This window comes from Protopterus annectens, chromosome 8.part0 (assembly GCF_019279795.1).
Source record: "Protopterus annectens isolate FY-2018-M chromosome 8.part0, PAN1.0, whole genome shotgun sequence".
NCBI classification, from domain to species: domain Eukaryota; kingdom Metazoa; phylum Chordata; order Ceratodontiformes; family Protopteridae; genus Protopterus; species Protopterus annectens.
Window position 1 is genome coordinate 1,016,564,265 of NC_056741.1, and position 18,226 is coordinate 1,016,582,490.

An 18,226-nucleotide genomic window follows, 5' to 3' on the forward strand; every position below is an offset into this window, starting at 1 on the left:
GTCAGGTATTGCTGAGTCCATACAGCTACAGTGGATATATAAAGTATACACACCCGTGTTACAATGCCTGGTCCTTGTGCTATCCAAACATGACAGCACAATAACTCATTTCAAAACAATTCCCACCTTAAATGTGACTTATAGCCTGTACAATTCAATGGAAAGACATAACAATCTGTTAGGGGAGAACATATGCAAATTAATATAAATACAATAAGCTGGTTGCATGAGTGTGCACACCCTTAAACTGATACTTTGTTGAAGCACGTGTAGAAATAATTACAGCATTGAGTCTTCTTGGGTCTGAGTCTATAAGCATGGCACATCTTTACTTGGCAATAGTCTGCCCACTCTTCCTTGCAACAGCACTCCAATTCTGTTAACTTGCGAGGGCATCTCTTGTGCACAGCCCTATTCAGGTCAACCCACAGATTTCCTATTGGATTTAGGTGTGGGCTCTGGCTAGGACATTCCCAAACTGTAATTTTTATGTGGTGAAGCCATTGTTTTGTTGATTTGATGTATGCTTGGGGGTCATTGTAATATTGACAGGTAAAATCCCTCTTCATCTTCAGCTTTCTAGCAGATGACTGAATGTTTTGGGACAAAACTGATTGGCATTTGGAACTGTTCATAATTACCTCCACCTTGACTAAAGCCCCATTTCCAGCTGAAGAAAAGCAACTCCAAAGCATGATACTGCCACCACCATGCTTCACTGGGGGGATGGTGTTCTTTTGGTGATGCAAAGTGTTGTTTTGGGCCAAACATACCTTTTGTAATTGTGGGCCAAAGGTTCAACCTTGGTCTTATCAGACCATGACACATTGTCCAATATGCTTTTGGGAGACTTGATTTAGTGTTTGGCAATGTTTTTCCAGCTCTGGATATTTTTCTGTGCAAGGAAAGGTGTCTGTCTTGCAACCCTACCCCATAGGCCAGACATATGGTGAATTTAGGAGATTGTTGTTACATGTGTTATGGGTGATGTATCAGCAGTATATGTTTGCATGGGCATTTTGAAACATGTCCCATACCACCCCACAATTCCAGTTACACTGTGACCTGACACAGTATATGTGGGGGTATTATGTGACACTCGTTGAGGTAATATCTGTCCATACAGCCATTATACTGTTGCGTTTGGTAGGCTTACCGGTATGCAGCTGTGACTGTGGTGCAATTGGTTGTGTGTATGCACTTTCACACTGGTGTCTGTCAGTACAGTTCCATCCCTGCATGCATGCTGTCTTACCTAATGCATATGTAATTTCCCAAAGCTGCTTTGGGGTACTGATGTGTTGTCCTGACTGTATTTTGGATGGTAATTGGTGACATCCTTGTCAGCTCAGTGTACTTTCCCTAATGTTGCATAGCTGCGTTCATAGGTCTCAACCCTCCAGGTGTTCACAGGATGTACAGTTGTCTGCCTCATATATTTGGTCTGGTCCCCATGACAGGTGTGTATTGTTCAGAATTTAGTGGGATGATGCGTGGAATGTGCTCACTACATAATGACAGGCAATTGATTTCTCAGACATCTGATATTGCATTCAACATATGTTAGAACAGACAGTGTTACTGCAGCAACATATGCAGTTTATCTACCCACTTATTTCCAATGTGTCCCTATTTCCATACCCTGGTCCCCCCACTTTGTCTCGGCTTGGTCCAGACTCCTTGTAGTAAGGATATATATATATATATATATATATATATATATATATATATATATATATATATATATTTGTCATGTTTTTTATACGTTCCCTTACATATATCTGTATCCCCATGCATGTATTAATATATATATATATATATATATATATATATATATATATATATATATATATATGTGTGTGTGTGTGTGTGTGTGTATAATTTTATACACAGACACACACACACATATATATATATATATATATATATATACACCTCAGTATTTTTTGCTAATTTATCTATATATTGTTATACATATATATGTATCTCCATACATCTCTCTCTCTCTTATCTATATGTGTTTTATATATATATATATATATCTATATATATATATATGTATATATATATATATATATATATATATATATATATATATATATATATTTGTAAATACCAATCACTACTGATTCCACAGTGTCCATTGCATAAGGTAAACTGACTGTATTGCATGGTATGTTTGACAAAACATCCCAAAATCTTACAGCAAAGAGAGCCAAGTGGTAAATTGCTGTGACTATGGTGTGCAGGGTCTTGGGTTCAAGACTTGCAAGGGCTGATTATTTTGTTGTTGGGCAGAACAGAGGCTGATGGAGACAGAGTGATTAAGGTACTTTTAAGCAGTTGTAAGTGGGTGTGTGCGGGTTTGCGTGATGCTAAGTGATGCCAACACAAGATTACGCTAATAGTCATTTAACCCATGTAGGCTTCACTTAGTGAAGTTTACCAGTAGGGAACTCTGGGAAATGCATTCATTAAATACTAACATCCATTGCTATTACTGACTTCATATCCCTCATTGAGGATATATTACAACAAACCCAGAAACATCAACAACCGTCTCAATATATAAAATAAATATGTTCAGTATATGCCTGTGTTTGGGCATCTGTCCCCAAATTATGTTGGGTTTTGTCCAGATGTCATGCACTAAAAAGCTCATAGGTATTTAGTATTATTATGAATTTCCTTCATTCCTGCTACTATCCCAGTGATGTAGTAGACCTACAGACATGTTATGGGGAATAGGCCATAGATATGAGTCCTGAGCCTGTACATTCTGAGGTAAACCGTATGTTTGAGACATCTGTGTATGTCTGGCCATTGTTAACAGACTGTCTGGATTCTGTGAAAGTGTAATGTATACATGTTATTTGGGCTGTGTAGTGAGGGGTGTTATGGCCTCTTTCTATCTGACTCTGCATGCTGCTCTGGTTTCTGGTTCCCTATCAGCTGTTAGATGTTTGTACAGGCAGACCGTGACATGTCCTGTAATACTTCCAGACTCCAACTACATTGTGGCTTGAGTCAGTATATGTAGGGGTAATGTGTGAGTGGAAACAGGATATGTGTATTCACACTATCATTATAATGCAGTGCTCAGTTTGCTTACTGGTATGTCACTGTGACTGTGGTGCAATTGTTTTTGGGTATGCACTTTCACACCAGTATCTGTTAAACTGGAGTTACATCTCTGTAGTGCCTGTTATATTTGCAAATGCATGTGTACAGCCACAGAGCTTGATTTTGGTGTTATGTCAGTCTGCTTGTAGTTTGAATGGTGCTTGGTAGTTCAGTGCAGTTTCCCTACTGGTGTGTTATGTCCACATATTCATAGGATGTACCGTAGTCTGGGCAATACCTTTGGTCTGGTCCCCATAACTGTTGTGTATTTCTGATGCATTACTGAAATGATGTGAGGATTGGAGTCAATAACTAATGAGAAGCAATTGAGACCCAGACCTGTGATATTTCAGTCAGTATACGTTAAGACTAACAGTGTCAGTACAGCATCTTTCTCATCTTATCTACTCACATGTTTTGGATATGTCTCTATTGTCATCTCTTTGTCCTCCCACTTTGTCAGGTTTGGTCCACATTCATTGCACTAAGGGGTTGTGAGTGTACCTCTCCACTCCCAGACTTTTCACAGACTGTCCAGCTGTTTGGCCCATACTTTGGTTTTGTTCCACATTTTATTTGTATTTGTCTGGTAAATCACTATGATGATCCAGGGATTTATGTCAGTGAATAATGGCATTACATGTCAGTTCCCATCCTCATATCCTTCAAATGTTTCTGCTGAAATGCACCCTGTTGCCGTACACATTTGCTTATGACAGCAATATTTGAAATATGTCCCTATATGTAGCCCATTCCCCTCCCCTACTTTGTACAGCCTTTGTGCAAATTTCTTGCACTAACAGGTTGATTGGTATGGTTCTGATGTATGGCTGCCCTGCATGTTATATGAATACATGTATACATACATATATATATATATATATATATATATATATATATATATATATATATATAGTGTGTGTGTGTGTGTGTGTGTATATATATATATATATATATATATATATATATATATATATATATATATATATATTCCATCATATATTTATATGTAGAGTATGCATCTATGTTTTCACATATATGTTTCAACAGAAAAAAAAAAAAAAAAAAAATATATATATATATATATATATATATATATATATATATATATATATATAGATGTGTGTGTGTGTGTATGTGTGTGTCTGTTTGTGTATATGTCTATATACAACGCATAAATGATTCCACAGAGCTTTCTCACGATTGTTGTATGCCTCTATTGCATGATAAGTTTGAAAAAGCAACAATAATTTTGATTGCTCAGATGGTGTAGTGGTATCTTGCTGTGCTTGTTATCCACAGCATCCTAGGTTTGAGATTTAGCAGGGCTTATTATTTTGTTGCTGGGCAAAACAAGGGCTGTTGGATACAGAGTGATTAAGGCACTTTTAAGCAGTTGCAAGTGGCTTTGCTTGAGTTTGCATGACGCTAACCGATGGTAAAACATGGTTAATCTGTTTTAGCTTCACGTAGCAGTGCTTACTCCCACTTACTCCCATGCTAATTTCTTTGAAAGAAAAGAAAAAGGGGTGATAGGAAAGTGGTGAAAAAAGGGGCATGTAGAGGGAAGTACAGTATGAAAGGTAGCTAGGGATGTGCAGGATGGGTGTAGGAAAGGTCCACAGCTGTCCATTTCTTCTACAGCAACAGCTGTGAATGTCTACAGAATTTGGAAGCGAATTTGGACACTCAAACCCCTGAGAAATGGGTGAGGACAACAGTAATTTGTTGTCATGCCAATTGGACTGGATTACATGTGTCCAGTAGACACGTGTGCAAAATAGACAGCTATGTATGGGGCGTCATTTTTTTTTTTTTGAGAACAGATTGCAGTTTTTTTTTTAACATGAGAGTGGGATGTTGGGGAAGGATAGTAGGTATATTTGGGGAGGTAAGTTGGCTAGGAAGACAGATAAGACAGCAGACAGGGGCCATATATGACACATGTGGGGGGTAAACACCTTGGACAGGGAGGGTGGTTGGAAATCGGACGCACATGAGCCCCCAAATGGATACAGTGGGACTGAGGTCGCCACCCATGGGCATTCACCACTGCACCTTCACAGCCCTGAAGGTGGCTGTGCTGGTGTCTGAACAGGAGAGGCAGGCTGACCCTCAGGTTGCAGCACGCGGCCCTCAAACTGGCACAGCTGATCAACAAACTCCGATCTGAGGATGGTGCGCACCAATTCCCGGACCTGATTATGGGTGATGGTCTCCTCTCTGTGCCCGCTTCCGGGGGTGTGAGACCCATCTCCTTAGACAGTTCCACCCGAAGGTGGTGCATGACCAATGGAAGAGGAGGCCCAGGGTGGGTCCCAGACATGCTGGAGCCCGGTGCCATGGCCAGATGAGGAGGGACAATTGGATCCACTGGGATCTGCCTTCCCAGATGTGCCATGGTGTTTAGGTTTTAAAAAATATGAGTACCTGTAAGAGTGAAAGGGAAGGTCTACAAGAGGGTAGTGAGACCAGCTATGTTATATGGGTTGGAGACAGTGACATTGACAAAAAGGCAGGAGTTTGAGCTGGATGTGGCAGAATTAAAGATATTAAGATTTGCACTGGGTGTGATGAGGGTGGATAGAATTAGAAATAAGTACATTAGGGGGTCAGCCCAAGTTGGAAGGTTTGGAGACAAAGCTAGAGAGGCACGATTATGTTGGTCTGGACATGTGCTGAGGAGGGATGCTGAGTATACTGGGAAAAAGATGCTAAGGATGAAGCTACCAGGTAACAGGAAAAGAAGAAGGCCTAAGATAAGGTTTATGGATGTGGTGAGAGAGGACATGCAGGTGGTTGGTGTGACAGAGCAAGATGCAGAGGACAGGAAGAAATGGAAACAGGTGATCTGCTGTGGCGACCCCTAATGGGAACAGCCAAAAGAAGATGATGATGAGTCATGAACAAAACATTTCAAGATTAGTTATAACAGCATGCATAGGTGTTCCAATTGGCCCCATAAAACAGTTTTGAAATAGCTGTATAGCAAACAGAACACATATATGCATCGAACCACAGTAGGCATTATAATGGCATGCATGTTATATTGACAACAACAGGCCACCGATTATAGTATTTTAACAGGGTTCATTAATATTCAAGCAATTCAATATTTGTAGAATAATAAAACACAAGTCCCAAAAGTAGGTTTGGAGAAATACATACCCATTATTTATGTGTACATTATTGATGCAGATAGGGGTGGGGGAGAGAGAGAGAGAGATGGCAACTAACAACTGTATAGGCTTCTATTTTTCACAGGTATACTGATCAGTACTCTACTCATTACTCTCCAGGCCTGCCCTCACTTTACATGTACCTATGGCCTGGGGTTGGACAGTGGAAGTATTGTACACAGAGTATATTAGTAATGCCTTCTTATGGCTACTACAAACATTTCCTTACCTGACAGGCCTATGGAGGAAATTTCTGCTAATGATACCTGACTTTTTCTACACATATTCACATGTTCAGGGCTACATGTGTGATACTGAATGGGGTGTCATGCACTCATGCTGTGTGTGCATGCTACTGACACACTCTGCTGGGATTTCTGTCTGAAATACATTTAAAAACTGTTTGCTAGAAAAAAATAACATTCTACACAAGCTGAAAGTAGTGGAGACTGATAAGTAATAAAAGGTAAATCATGAACATTCAGTTGTTATGCAGTTTAAATAAAATAGCTTTATTTTTTGTTATATATTACAAATTCTTTAGGGAATATTATTTTGCTTCAGAGAATTACTTACCTTGTTATTTATTTTGTGAAACGTTTGCTATAATTCTTTAAATGCATTTTAAGTTACCGGACATCTTCATGTATTAAATTTGAACAAATATCTCATCTACCTTTAATTTTCAAGTCACAGAATGATTATCGTTCTCCTGAACTACCAGCAGCAATAGCAGATTTTATCTTAAGTTAACCTTTGGTCTGAAGGATCACACCTTCTCAATGCACTGTCTGTACTGCGGTGTTAATTAAGTTTCCTGATGTGGGCTAGCTCGTCACTTCTTGCTCTAACCATCACTAGTTGTAAGCATGTTTCCTGTTGAGCCACACTAACCACAGACGTTTCCCTTGGGCTTCATCTTAGATGTAGTTATGTCTATATGAAAAAGTTACACTTGCATAATGTTGTGCATCATGCAATTATAAAAACATGGTTCATAAGGGAGAACAAGCACTCGGAGCTTAAGATTTCTTTAACTTTCTTATGAACACATTTACAAAATACTTGGGGCACATATTCTTAAATTGCTATACATAGCTTTGCCACGATGAAGATGTTAGCACTGCAAATATTTTACTGAATGAAAGTCATTTACATGATGTGAAGTATGGAAACATAGTCCATGGTGCCAAATGCGTCTGCTTTACATTTAGGACTAAAAGTTCCATCAAGTAACACATCAACTCTGTGGCAGGAAACCAGGGTGACTTGAAGAAGTAAATGCTAAAGTTTTAAAATAGATGTTTATGAAAGTAAACCTCTAGTGCTGTGCAGTTTGAAATTTATCTATAGATATAATCAGTACAGAGTTCATGCCTGCCATTCCCGATACTTGTTCACCATCTATCACATATAGAAACTGTCTAACAAACTGCTTGGATGCAGAAAATAATTCAGGCATTCGTTTTTTCTTTTTCTCTGCCTCATATCTTCCTATTTTCTTCATCCCATAGCTTTACCCACTGCTGATGCATTGTTCATTCAAAATAAGTCCTCATTTGGCACTAGCAAGTGCTTGTTTAAAATGGAGCATCTATACAGCCATCTTCACATAGAATAGCCTGAGTGAAAGAACATAAATTAGTAATTAAACAATGTGGATAGTATATTTTCTGTTTATCTCTAAGATACTACATAACCCCTGCAAATCTACACACATCCTCTAGCTTTACCCATATGTACCAAGTGTTTATTAGCTGGTGTCCATGGGCCCCCTCCAGCCATTCCATCTAGTCCTTAGAATATAAAACATTATGGCTGATTATAGACTGGAAAATAAGTAATGCTTCCGTGTACAGTGAGGCAAAGGTTGATACCCATAATGCTTATGGGTATCCAGTCTTTAACTCTATCCTGGGGGGTGTGGCATGCAGCGTTGCTGGCAGTCCTTCTTCACAGTGTTGTCATAGATCCATTCAGATATTTAGTCATTATCTTTGACCTTGTGTTCAGCCAGTCATTATCTTTGACCTTGTGTTCAGCCAGCCCTTTATTCTAATTGTTACCTGTACTTTTGCAGCATACTGTTACATATAGTTGTGTCCTCTGACAACTGGAGTCTGTTACCAAACAGATCACTGATTATATACTAGACACTGTCTCTCTTTCACAGTCGGTACAAATAGCATTTTTGTATAAACTGTATTGGATCTGTTTAACTTTAATACAAACAAATGTATTTTTTATTTCATTCACAGCACGATTTCTAAGAAATGGTGATGTATTCTGGCCAGAAAACAACTGTGAAAAAAAGTGCAAATGTTCTGAAGACAAAGTTATCTGCCAGAATGAAGGCTGTTCTGCTTATGAAAAATGCCAGTCATCCTCCTGGTACTACATCTGCAAAACTGTGGGTTCAAAGACATGCTCAGCATTTGGTGACCCTCACTACCACACATTTGATGGAAGGCTATTCCATTTTCAGGGCACGTGTACATATGTTTTGTCAATGGTATGTGCAAACAGTCCAAATATCCAGAATCTTACCACTTACAGAATTGAGGTAAAAAATGAGAACCGTGGAAATGCACTGGTGTCTTGGACACGACTTGTAAGGGTGATCACATATGGTACTGAAATAATTATGACCAAAGACAACACAGACCATGTCATGGTAAGTTTGCATAATGCTTTTTTTTTTCAGAAAATGATTCACTTTTTCCATGTTTCCATGTTTAAGTTCAAATTAAATAAAATTGCTTCCTTTTCCTAGATGTAGAAAAATAGAAACTAGCATCATTTTACAACTTTGCAATGATACATTAGTTGAGATAATATTATTAGTGTAAATAGCCATGAAAATATTATACTATATCAATTATTATAGTGTTTGATTCCTGCCGCCTTCATGTGCCTAGTGTTTTACCTTGAGCAAGTCATTTAACCAGACAGTACTTTTAGAGCTACTAAGAATTTGGGCTAGGCTACTGAGTGAACCTTTGGACTATCAGCCTAGTAACTACCTACGACCTTAATTATAGCTCTTTACTTTAATAATATAGGTTACACCATAACAGCATTGAATTTAGCTAAAATTACAATCCTAAATATTCAACACATTGAAATTATGAATAGTTATAATTAAGTATAGCTTTTAAAAGATGTGCACAAGTGACTGAATCATTTTAGAATAATTTTAGAATTTTAGCAACTCCATATCTCTGTCCTGTGAAACAAGTAGAAATTATGCATGAAGTAGTTTTCACAGAGGAACATGTGTCACAGATCATAAGAAATCATTTGATAGCCATTCTGATATAGAGCAAAGTATGTTTCTGATATTTTATTCATACTAGTAGTCACTGGCAGGGAAGAAGTACAAAAAAGGCTATAACAGACAAGAAACAGTATTTCCTTTTGTTTCTATTTAAATACTGCAGTGATAATATTAAAGAAATATTTCTGTTTGCAGTGCCATTCTCCCCTTAAGCAGATAGAGAAATGATTACATGGCATCACGCTTATGGGATAAAATGATAAAACCCTGAGTATGACCCAGGTGACCTGAGTATGATTATCAGCTCATATACTTCATGGTGCAGGCTGTATAGATGAGAGCACTCATGCTGGGGGGGTTCCCAGCAGCAACTTTAAGCTGAAACTCTGCACATGATTGCAGCTGGAAGGGAAGGATGGGCTTATAACAGAAGGGACTGGATAAAAGATGATATGAGAATAACCATCCAAGTCCATGATGGTAGCCAGGGCTGAAAAGACAACAGTTCCACCACCCTGAAGTTGACCACTCATAGGTTAACTTAACAAACACTCACTGAAGTACCCTAAAGTATGAACATTTTGACAATCCTTGTCTTCACAAACTCTTATTACAGTATGCAAAACGTTTATCATTTGGTATAAGTGAATACATGCCATGCACCAGTCAGCATGATATGATTCACATCCACAAACCCATGCGTTGAAAAGGAACACACACACACACACACACACACACACACACACACTTATAGTGTCTTCGTTATCTACATAAATGAATCCAGCAGCCTAAGCAGGCGACTACACTTGCTGAATGAGTCAAGAATTAAGCCATAGTACCTCACTCACTGAGGATGGCAGCCGGAAGTAGGGTCCATCTGCAAATTAGAGTTCTAGATTTTGCTACATAATTTTTCATGCAACTGATTCCTTGTAATGAGGAGAAGACCTTAACGTCAGTTTCTGTCAATCACCATCTCTTACATATAAATGAGTATATGGCTTTTCATTTCTTTCACAACTAATGACTAATTTTATGTTCAAGCAGCCTACACCACCCATAAACATACATGTGTACAGAGTACATTTGGCTGTGTCTGCATACACAAAATTTCTGAAGAGGTTGTGTGCTGCAGTAGTCTGCTGTGTGATATACACTCACAATGTTAAGGTAGTAATTGCCTGGTGTACTAATTCTGTTGAAGGAAATCACTGCATAGTTTGTTTATACCTGGTCCTATATTGTCAAAAGGGATGTGTGTGTGTGAGTGTGTGTGTGTGTGTGTGTGTGTGTGTGTGTGTGTGTGTGTGTGTGTGTGTGTGTGTGTGTGTGTGTATGTGTGTGAGTATGTGTGTGTGCGTGTGTGTGTGTGTGTGTGTGTGTGTGTGTGTGTGTGTGTGTGTGTGTGTGTGTGTGTGTGTGTGTGTGTGTGTGTGTGTGTGTGTGTGTGTGTGTGTGTGTGTGTGTGTGTGTGTGTGTGCACATGCATGTTTGTGAAAAATGTATTTTACTATTTATGTAGATCCACCACTCAGCACCAAAACATGGCATCCCTTCTTTGCCTCCTCTGCATTGCGCACATGCCTTAAATACTCTTCCTGAACAATGTTCATGGCAGAACATTATTTTGTTGTCTTCTTTTTCTACATGGTAGGACATAGTTGCTGACTTTCAACCTACCTCAGCCTAACCCATCTTAGTTTCAGCCCCTTACATTCCTAGCATCCACTGTATCATTTGCCACTAGAAGTGACATCTTATTCAGATTTTGTAGCTGCCCATACACTGATTTTGAATTTTCTTCACAATTTGAAAATATTTCCAAGACATACTTCTCAACTGTTCAGACTTTCACAGAAAGCACTGATTTTTGCCTCATGTTTTTGGTCTGTTCCTCATAACATTTGTGGTTTCCTGACAAATCATTGAGCATTGAAGTCATAAAATAATGTCTGACATTTGTGTTTCAGACTTCATATCTTTCAGAAAATGCATGCTAATGCAAAACCAATGCAAAACCTATTATTCCTGCAACTTTCTAAATTTATGAGTAATATTTAAAATGTGTCCTGGTTTTCTATGTTTGGCACCCCATTATTTTTGGCTTTGTGCAGAATTCTTGCATAAAGAAGCTGAAAGGCATTTTCCAGAATACTTGGCACAGAACAATATGCATGTTTAAATTATATACTATTCCTTTGTAGCCACAAACCAATATTGTGATCCTGTCTCAAAGCTGTTTCTCTATAAGCCATTTTTATTTTATGCAGTTTATATTTCTTTTCTTCTAAACTTTTAATTTGCCACAAGACTGAAATAAAATTGACAGTTATATACTATTATACGCACATGTCGTGTTCAATTGTAGTTCACTCACAAACCTGTATAAAAATTTGGGAACAATGGAATACGGCAAAAGAAAAAGAAAGAAAACATGATTAGTGGTGTATATGTACTATGTTTAAGACTACGGTATATTATACTGGTCTGTTTACTCTGAAATACATACTTTTCAAAAGTTGTACTATATAAGCAGAAGGCCTGCCTCAACATCATTGGCATTTGTGTGTGTGCGTGTGTGTGTGTGTGTGTGTGTGTGTGTGTGTGTGTGTGTGTGTGTGTGTGTGTGTGTGTGTGTGTGTGTGTGTGTGTGTGTGTCTGTGCACGCATAACAATTCATCATAATTTATGATACTTGCCATTCTCCCCTTGCAATTATGGTAGTCACTACTTTTTTTGTCACACTTTATGCAACTAAAATTAGTACATATATATTTCTGCTGAATTAACTAGATCACTTTCTTTCCGTTGTCCCCACATTATGTTTCCTCATCTTTTCAATGTCTCCTCAACTATTCATTTATATTTTTTCAGCATTTTTGTCTCCATATTATTCTCTATGCATCTAAGTATGTAATATGCTAAGGCCTGGAAGCATATGTATGGGAGTCTCCTGCCCCATTTTTTTCTTACGCAGTCTTAGCACCCATCTTTCTTTCTCTTTCTCTAGCCACCATTCAAAGTCCTTCTGTAATTTAATGGTTTGGTCTCTATTGGGACCACTGACAGATTCTGTAGTGCATGCACTTTGAATGGGAAAATTACCATTCTAATCACATTGAGTCTATCTAATTCTGATTATGTTTTGTGTGCTCCTCTCTCCAGTATCTCTTGTATCTTCTTTCATCCCTTCTCCAAATCAATTTGTTTTGTATCACTTAATGTGTGTCCTACATGTACTCCTAGATAACTGGCGTATTCTCTTGGTTCATAATTTTTGTACAATATAAACTCTGAATGTGCTCTTTTTTTCTGTCTAGTTGTACTTCTTCCTCACTTCAATTGCCAACTCTTATGTGACTAGTATGAAGACTCCTGGGGAGAAAGACCACCCCTGTCTGGTCCCACTCCCTACTTTTGGTGCCTTGGGAATGCCTCCTTTTACCATTTCATTTTTTTCTTGGCTGTCTGTAAATTGCCTTTGCTTTTTCCTCAGTTCCTCTCAGAGAATTTTCCATCAGACTGTGTTGAAGGCCTTTTGTAGGTTAAAAAAGACCATCCCTGCCTATACCATTCCTTTGCACTTATCTGTTCATAAACTTTATTTGGGACCACCAATTAATTTCTGCCCTTCTTCCTTTCACAAAACAATTCTTCCTCTCCTGTATTAGTTTTAGCAGAATCTCAACAAGTTTCTTTGCTAACACTCTTCCCATCATCTTTATATATGTGTTTATTAAGTAGATTTTTATGTAATCCCCTATTGCCATCCTCTGTCCTTTCACTTTTGGGATTGCTACCACAGTGGCTCTTTCTATTGTGCCTGTCATTTTCCCAATTTCTTTTATCGTGTCATACTTCTCCTTCATAAGTGTCCATACTGTCTCTCCACCCCATTTGTAGGGCTCTACCAGGTATCCTCTGAAACCCCTACTTTTCTGTCTTTCATTAGTATCACTGTCTCTTTGATAGCCTCCATTGTGATTTTTGCATTATGTCTTTTTCTCTGTTTTCATTCTATTTGGTACCCTTCTCCTCTGTCTGTGACCTCAAAATGGACTCCCTTTTCCTTTTTCCTGTTACTGGTATGTTTGTTAATACTGTTCGCTAAAGTTTTCTATTGCCCTGCTAGCTTCTCATATCATCTCTCCCTCTTTGTTTTGTTTGGTACTTTTCTTTCAGTTTTTCTTTGTCATACTTCCTTTCTCAGTTGTTTCCTCTGTTCCTTTCCATTCATCAACCAGTTGTCCTTCCTGTACCATTACTCAGCTTCAGTTGCATTTACTTTCCTTCTAGTTCCCATTTTATTACTGCTTCCTCTCTCCATACCATTTTCCATATTTCCCTTTGTATCCTGCTCATTTTTCTTCTATTTGTTTTATCCCCTCCTCATCTTGCCTCATTTTATACCCATCTTCTCTCATGATTTTTCCCCAACTGTGGTTGTTATTCCATCTGCAAAGAAATTAGACACTGTCATATGTGCTAGCATGTCTGGTTGAAGTTTTGTGCATAGTTTCATATTAACCTGTGTAATATATGCCAGCACGAATAGCTATGATATTGTAAATAAGTTATTGCATGTTGGTTTTATAATCTGTTTGTACAGAATGTTTTAAAGACTTGAACAGTGTTCCTTTACACTTCTAACTGTACATACTTGTGAAGATGATTCTAACTGCAGACAGTCTCAGAATCAGCTGATCTGCAGAAGATGTCATCTGAATATTGACAGTTACATTGTCTTACTGTCAGAGGCTGAAAGACAGGAAAGAACTTCAGTAAACAGCTGTTGATTAATTTTCAAAATATGAAATGAAAATTAGAACTGGAACAGTTGTGACAGTTAACCTAGTCTATAAAAAAGCCTGCTGAAGACAAAGTCAGTTGTCAGTTACAGTTGTCAGTTGCCAGTTGTAGTTGTTCACAATTGTACTGTGCATTGGATACCCAAAAGGACTCGCCAAGAACTGTAAGCCTGCCTTTGCTCTGTTGTAATAATTTAGTTTAGATCAGGGACAGTGTTCTTTAGTCAGATAGGAAAATCACAACTAATCAGAATTTTTCTAAATGTTGAATTACTATCCTTTAGTATTGATTTCATTTTCCTGGTGATTGAGTTCTGTTTGTTTATTGGAAATTACTGTTTTATGTCTTTAATTATTTTATTCAGTATTATTTAATTTTTATTGACTTACATTTTATCTGGTCAGTCAGTGTTTTCTTTAGTGATTTGAGAGTGCTTATACCTGCTTTGATAATGCCCAGGTCCTCTCTGAAAGCCTGGCTACTTTAGGTCATTTGCTATTAATTGCTTTAATATCTAATTTTAATAATTGTACACCCCTTTAAAAGGGCATGTAGACTTTCTCTGATTGGTGGCAGTGTGTTACACTATTATTTTGGGGAAGGAACATAGATGGAAATCTGTGTCAGCTATTCCAGAAGAGTTTGAATATGTGAGATTTAATTTATTTAAGTGTGAGTGTATCAGAGGTCTTAAACTGGGACACATTGCTCTGAAGTGTGTAATAAGGAGTTATATTTGGGGAGGGCAGAAGTATACAGTCCAGCCCCAGGTTATAGAGTGTGTTCCTGGTGTGCTCTTAGGGGAAATTGTGAAATATTGCTCCTATTTAAATGACAATCTCCTACTGGAGTCAGTAGTGAGGACTGAAACTCCTTAGTTAGTGACCCAGGATAGTTAGGGACATCTCACATTATTGTTGACAGTTTGGTGGGGGTATTGGCTGGCCATCACATTATTTAGTGGCAGCAGTGTGGGATTTTTAATTGGACTTCAGTAGCCTGTGGGTAGTCATCAATAAGGTGTGGACTCTTGACAGCCACAAAGTAAACTTACAGAATCTCAGTCCACCACAGCTTTATTTATTTTTAGTTAGTTAGTCAGGGAAAGCATGCAAAGATGTCAGCAGAAGACTATAGTAAGCTGACAAAGAACAAGTTGGCCAAGGACTGTGAAGCCAGAGGACTGGTGCATGCCAGCCTGACTAAGGAAGCAATGATTTCAATCTTAGTTGCAACTTCAGATCAGACCATTTGTTCAGAGGATATTTAGTTTGGTATTGGGGATGTGCAGCCTGTCAAGATAAGACAGTCCAACTTTTCCCCAGAGAACCTGAAAATTTGTCTGAAGTTAGAGAGACTGTACCTGGAGGCCAAATGTCTTGAACTGGAATCAACAGAGAGACTGCACCTGGAAGCTCAATGACTGGAAACCTAGGCTTGAGAACTGCTGATTGAGGGCTCAAATTTCTTATTTTAAGGCTTATAGTGCTGTTCTGAACTGAAGTTGGTCGTTTGTTTTGCTTGTTTTGTTTGCTGTTGCATAGACTGGATCTGGCTTTTTGATCTAGCTTTGTTTGTAATCACAACTTGTTCTCTAATCCAGACATTTATATTGTATTACTGCTTGTGGTATTAACTTTGATTAAAGTGTAGCTTGTATCATTCAAGTTTTGGATTAAGCACTTGGGCTTCAGACCAGTTGTTTTACATTTAGGAAGGTTTGTGGCAAGCACTGTGGTGGCAGGACAGTTTATAGTGCCTTTGATTTTGACTGTTTGTTTACTTTGTGTATAGACTGAAATTGGTATATCTTGCTTACTAGATCCAGATCCTTGTTTGTTGTTTGTGTTTGTTGGTTTGTTTTTTTGTTGCTTGTTTTGTTTGTCAGCTTGTGACCCTAACTTAACTTCTAGTTGTGGATCTCGCTTACCTGCCATGCTTTCCTACTTGCTATCTTGTTTCACTTTTGTTTGAAAGAATTTTTTGTTTTTGTTTTTTTGTATTTCGTTTTCTTCAGTTTACCACTCACAGTACCTGGTACCTCTATCTACTAAAACAATTATATAAGTAAACACTAAAGGCATAAGCACTACACTCACATTATCTTTTGTTTTCTTTTCACTATTATTTCATATATTCTAGCATGTCCAAAGGTCAGTTGTCAATCTCTGTCAGTTGTCTCTCGGTGCAATCTGGGAATCTGAGAATCTTGAGGCAACTGCCTCTACACAACCAACCCCTCTCTCCTCCATGCAACAACAACTATACAGAGATGCTTGCAACTCCCAAACTGGAGGCTGAGCTCTCTGAGGATACTGCCTCTCAGCACTCAGGAAGGCAGGAGAACACAACTAGGAACACCACACACACACCACCACCTAACCACCCACACCACCACAACACCACACACACACACAACACACAAAAACACAGGCTGAGTGTAAAATACAACTAAACAGCAGAAAAGCAGAGGCCCAAACAACTGACACACCCAAACAACTGCTACCAAGACACCCCACAAACAACACAAACCACAAAAACCAAGCACAGCCCAGCCCAAGGCCACCCACAACACCAAACACAACACAGTACATGCTTGTCATAGGTACAGACACACTGGCGTCACACTCACTCCACTCAACAGGGGAGGACAGGGAAAGGGAGGCATCAGGGTCACACATAAGCTACCCACCAGTAACACAACACACCACAGCAAGTACAAACACACACACAGTCATTGTCCAACACAGTGTCCATGCAAGCTGGTGTGACGACCTGAGACGACGCTGCATGAAGAGGGCGGGAGACAGAGGGGAGCTCTTGGGGGCAATTAGGTGAGAGCCCGTATGACCCTCCCTGAGCAGTATCCACTGATGCCACAGAATGATACACAATAGAGAGAAGATGATCAGCTTGCTTAACAACAATGTTTGAGTCAAAGGGGAGGGGAGTGTCAGTGTCTGGGATGTTGGATGACATGCTTGACAAGCCACGCTCATAAGGGAAGGGCTTGCACCTGTCACCTGTGACCCTTGGGATATTGGCTGGGCCAAGCCCCCCCCCCCCCATTTTTTTTTTTTTTAGGCAAAAAAATTCTAAACCACACCCTAAGAAAAAAAATGGGAAGAAAAGAAATTGAATGCTGCTCAATGCCAGAAGTCTAAATCTCAAAATGCACGCACTCGGGCCCTTTCAGGTATGGAGAACATGATGTCTGTGCTGTAACTGAAACCTGGTTCCCACCAACAAGGTATTAAACTCAAACCCAAGCAGGTAAATCTACAGCCTTCCACACAGCCAATGGGACTCCACAGGCTTCCCTGAACACACCACAGGACACAATGTATCTCCAAACCTCACTTCATTGGAATATAGACTGGGAACATTACTTCTAGCCCAAACAACAGTGCCCAATTCTCTCCAGAGTTCATGGGAAACATGCCATGGAATAGCTATTCAACACGCCTTGAGAGGAGAAAATATGCTAGATCTCATTGTCACAAAAATGGGGGACAAAAATGCTCCACCAAAAAGTCACATCTCTCATTGGAATGATGAGATCTGAAAATAACATATGGAAATCCACATCCCTCCTTGCCCCCACCCAAAACAAAACCACTGAAGAACAAGAACTTCTAAAACAAAACTGACACAGTACAAAGACTACCTCCTAAACCCAGGCCCCCAACAAAGAGGAAACCACAACCAAAGCCCACACAAGCACTACAAATGCCTTCAGGCGGACCCAATGGAACCAAGCAGAACACCTCCAAAGGGCAAGCGTCCAGTCACAAGTCCAACCCCTCCCATTAACTTTGTCAACAAACCCAGAAAACAA

The 18,226-nt window shown here is 39.0% G+C and overlaps 1 protein-coding gene across 3 annotated transcripts in view; it reads left to right on the forward strand.

Moving 5' to 3' along the window:
- Window positions 1-18,226, forward strand: part of LOC122809198 (alpha-tectorin-like) — a 919,437-nt gene that overhangs the window by 296,094 nt on the left and 605,117 nt on the right. For all 3 annotated transcript variants that reach the window (XM_044080503.1, XM_044080505.1, XM_044080506.1), the window contains one exon: window positions 8,561-8,976. In XM_044080503.1, coding sequence (XP_043936438.1) covers window positions 8,561-8,976 — 416 coding nt within the window. The remainder of the gene's footprint in view (window positions 1-8,560; window positions 8,977-18,226) is intronic.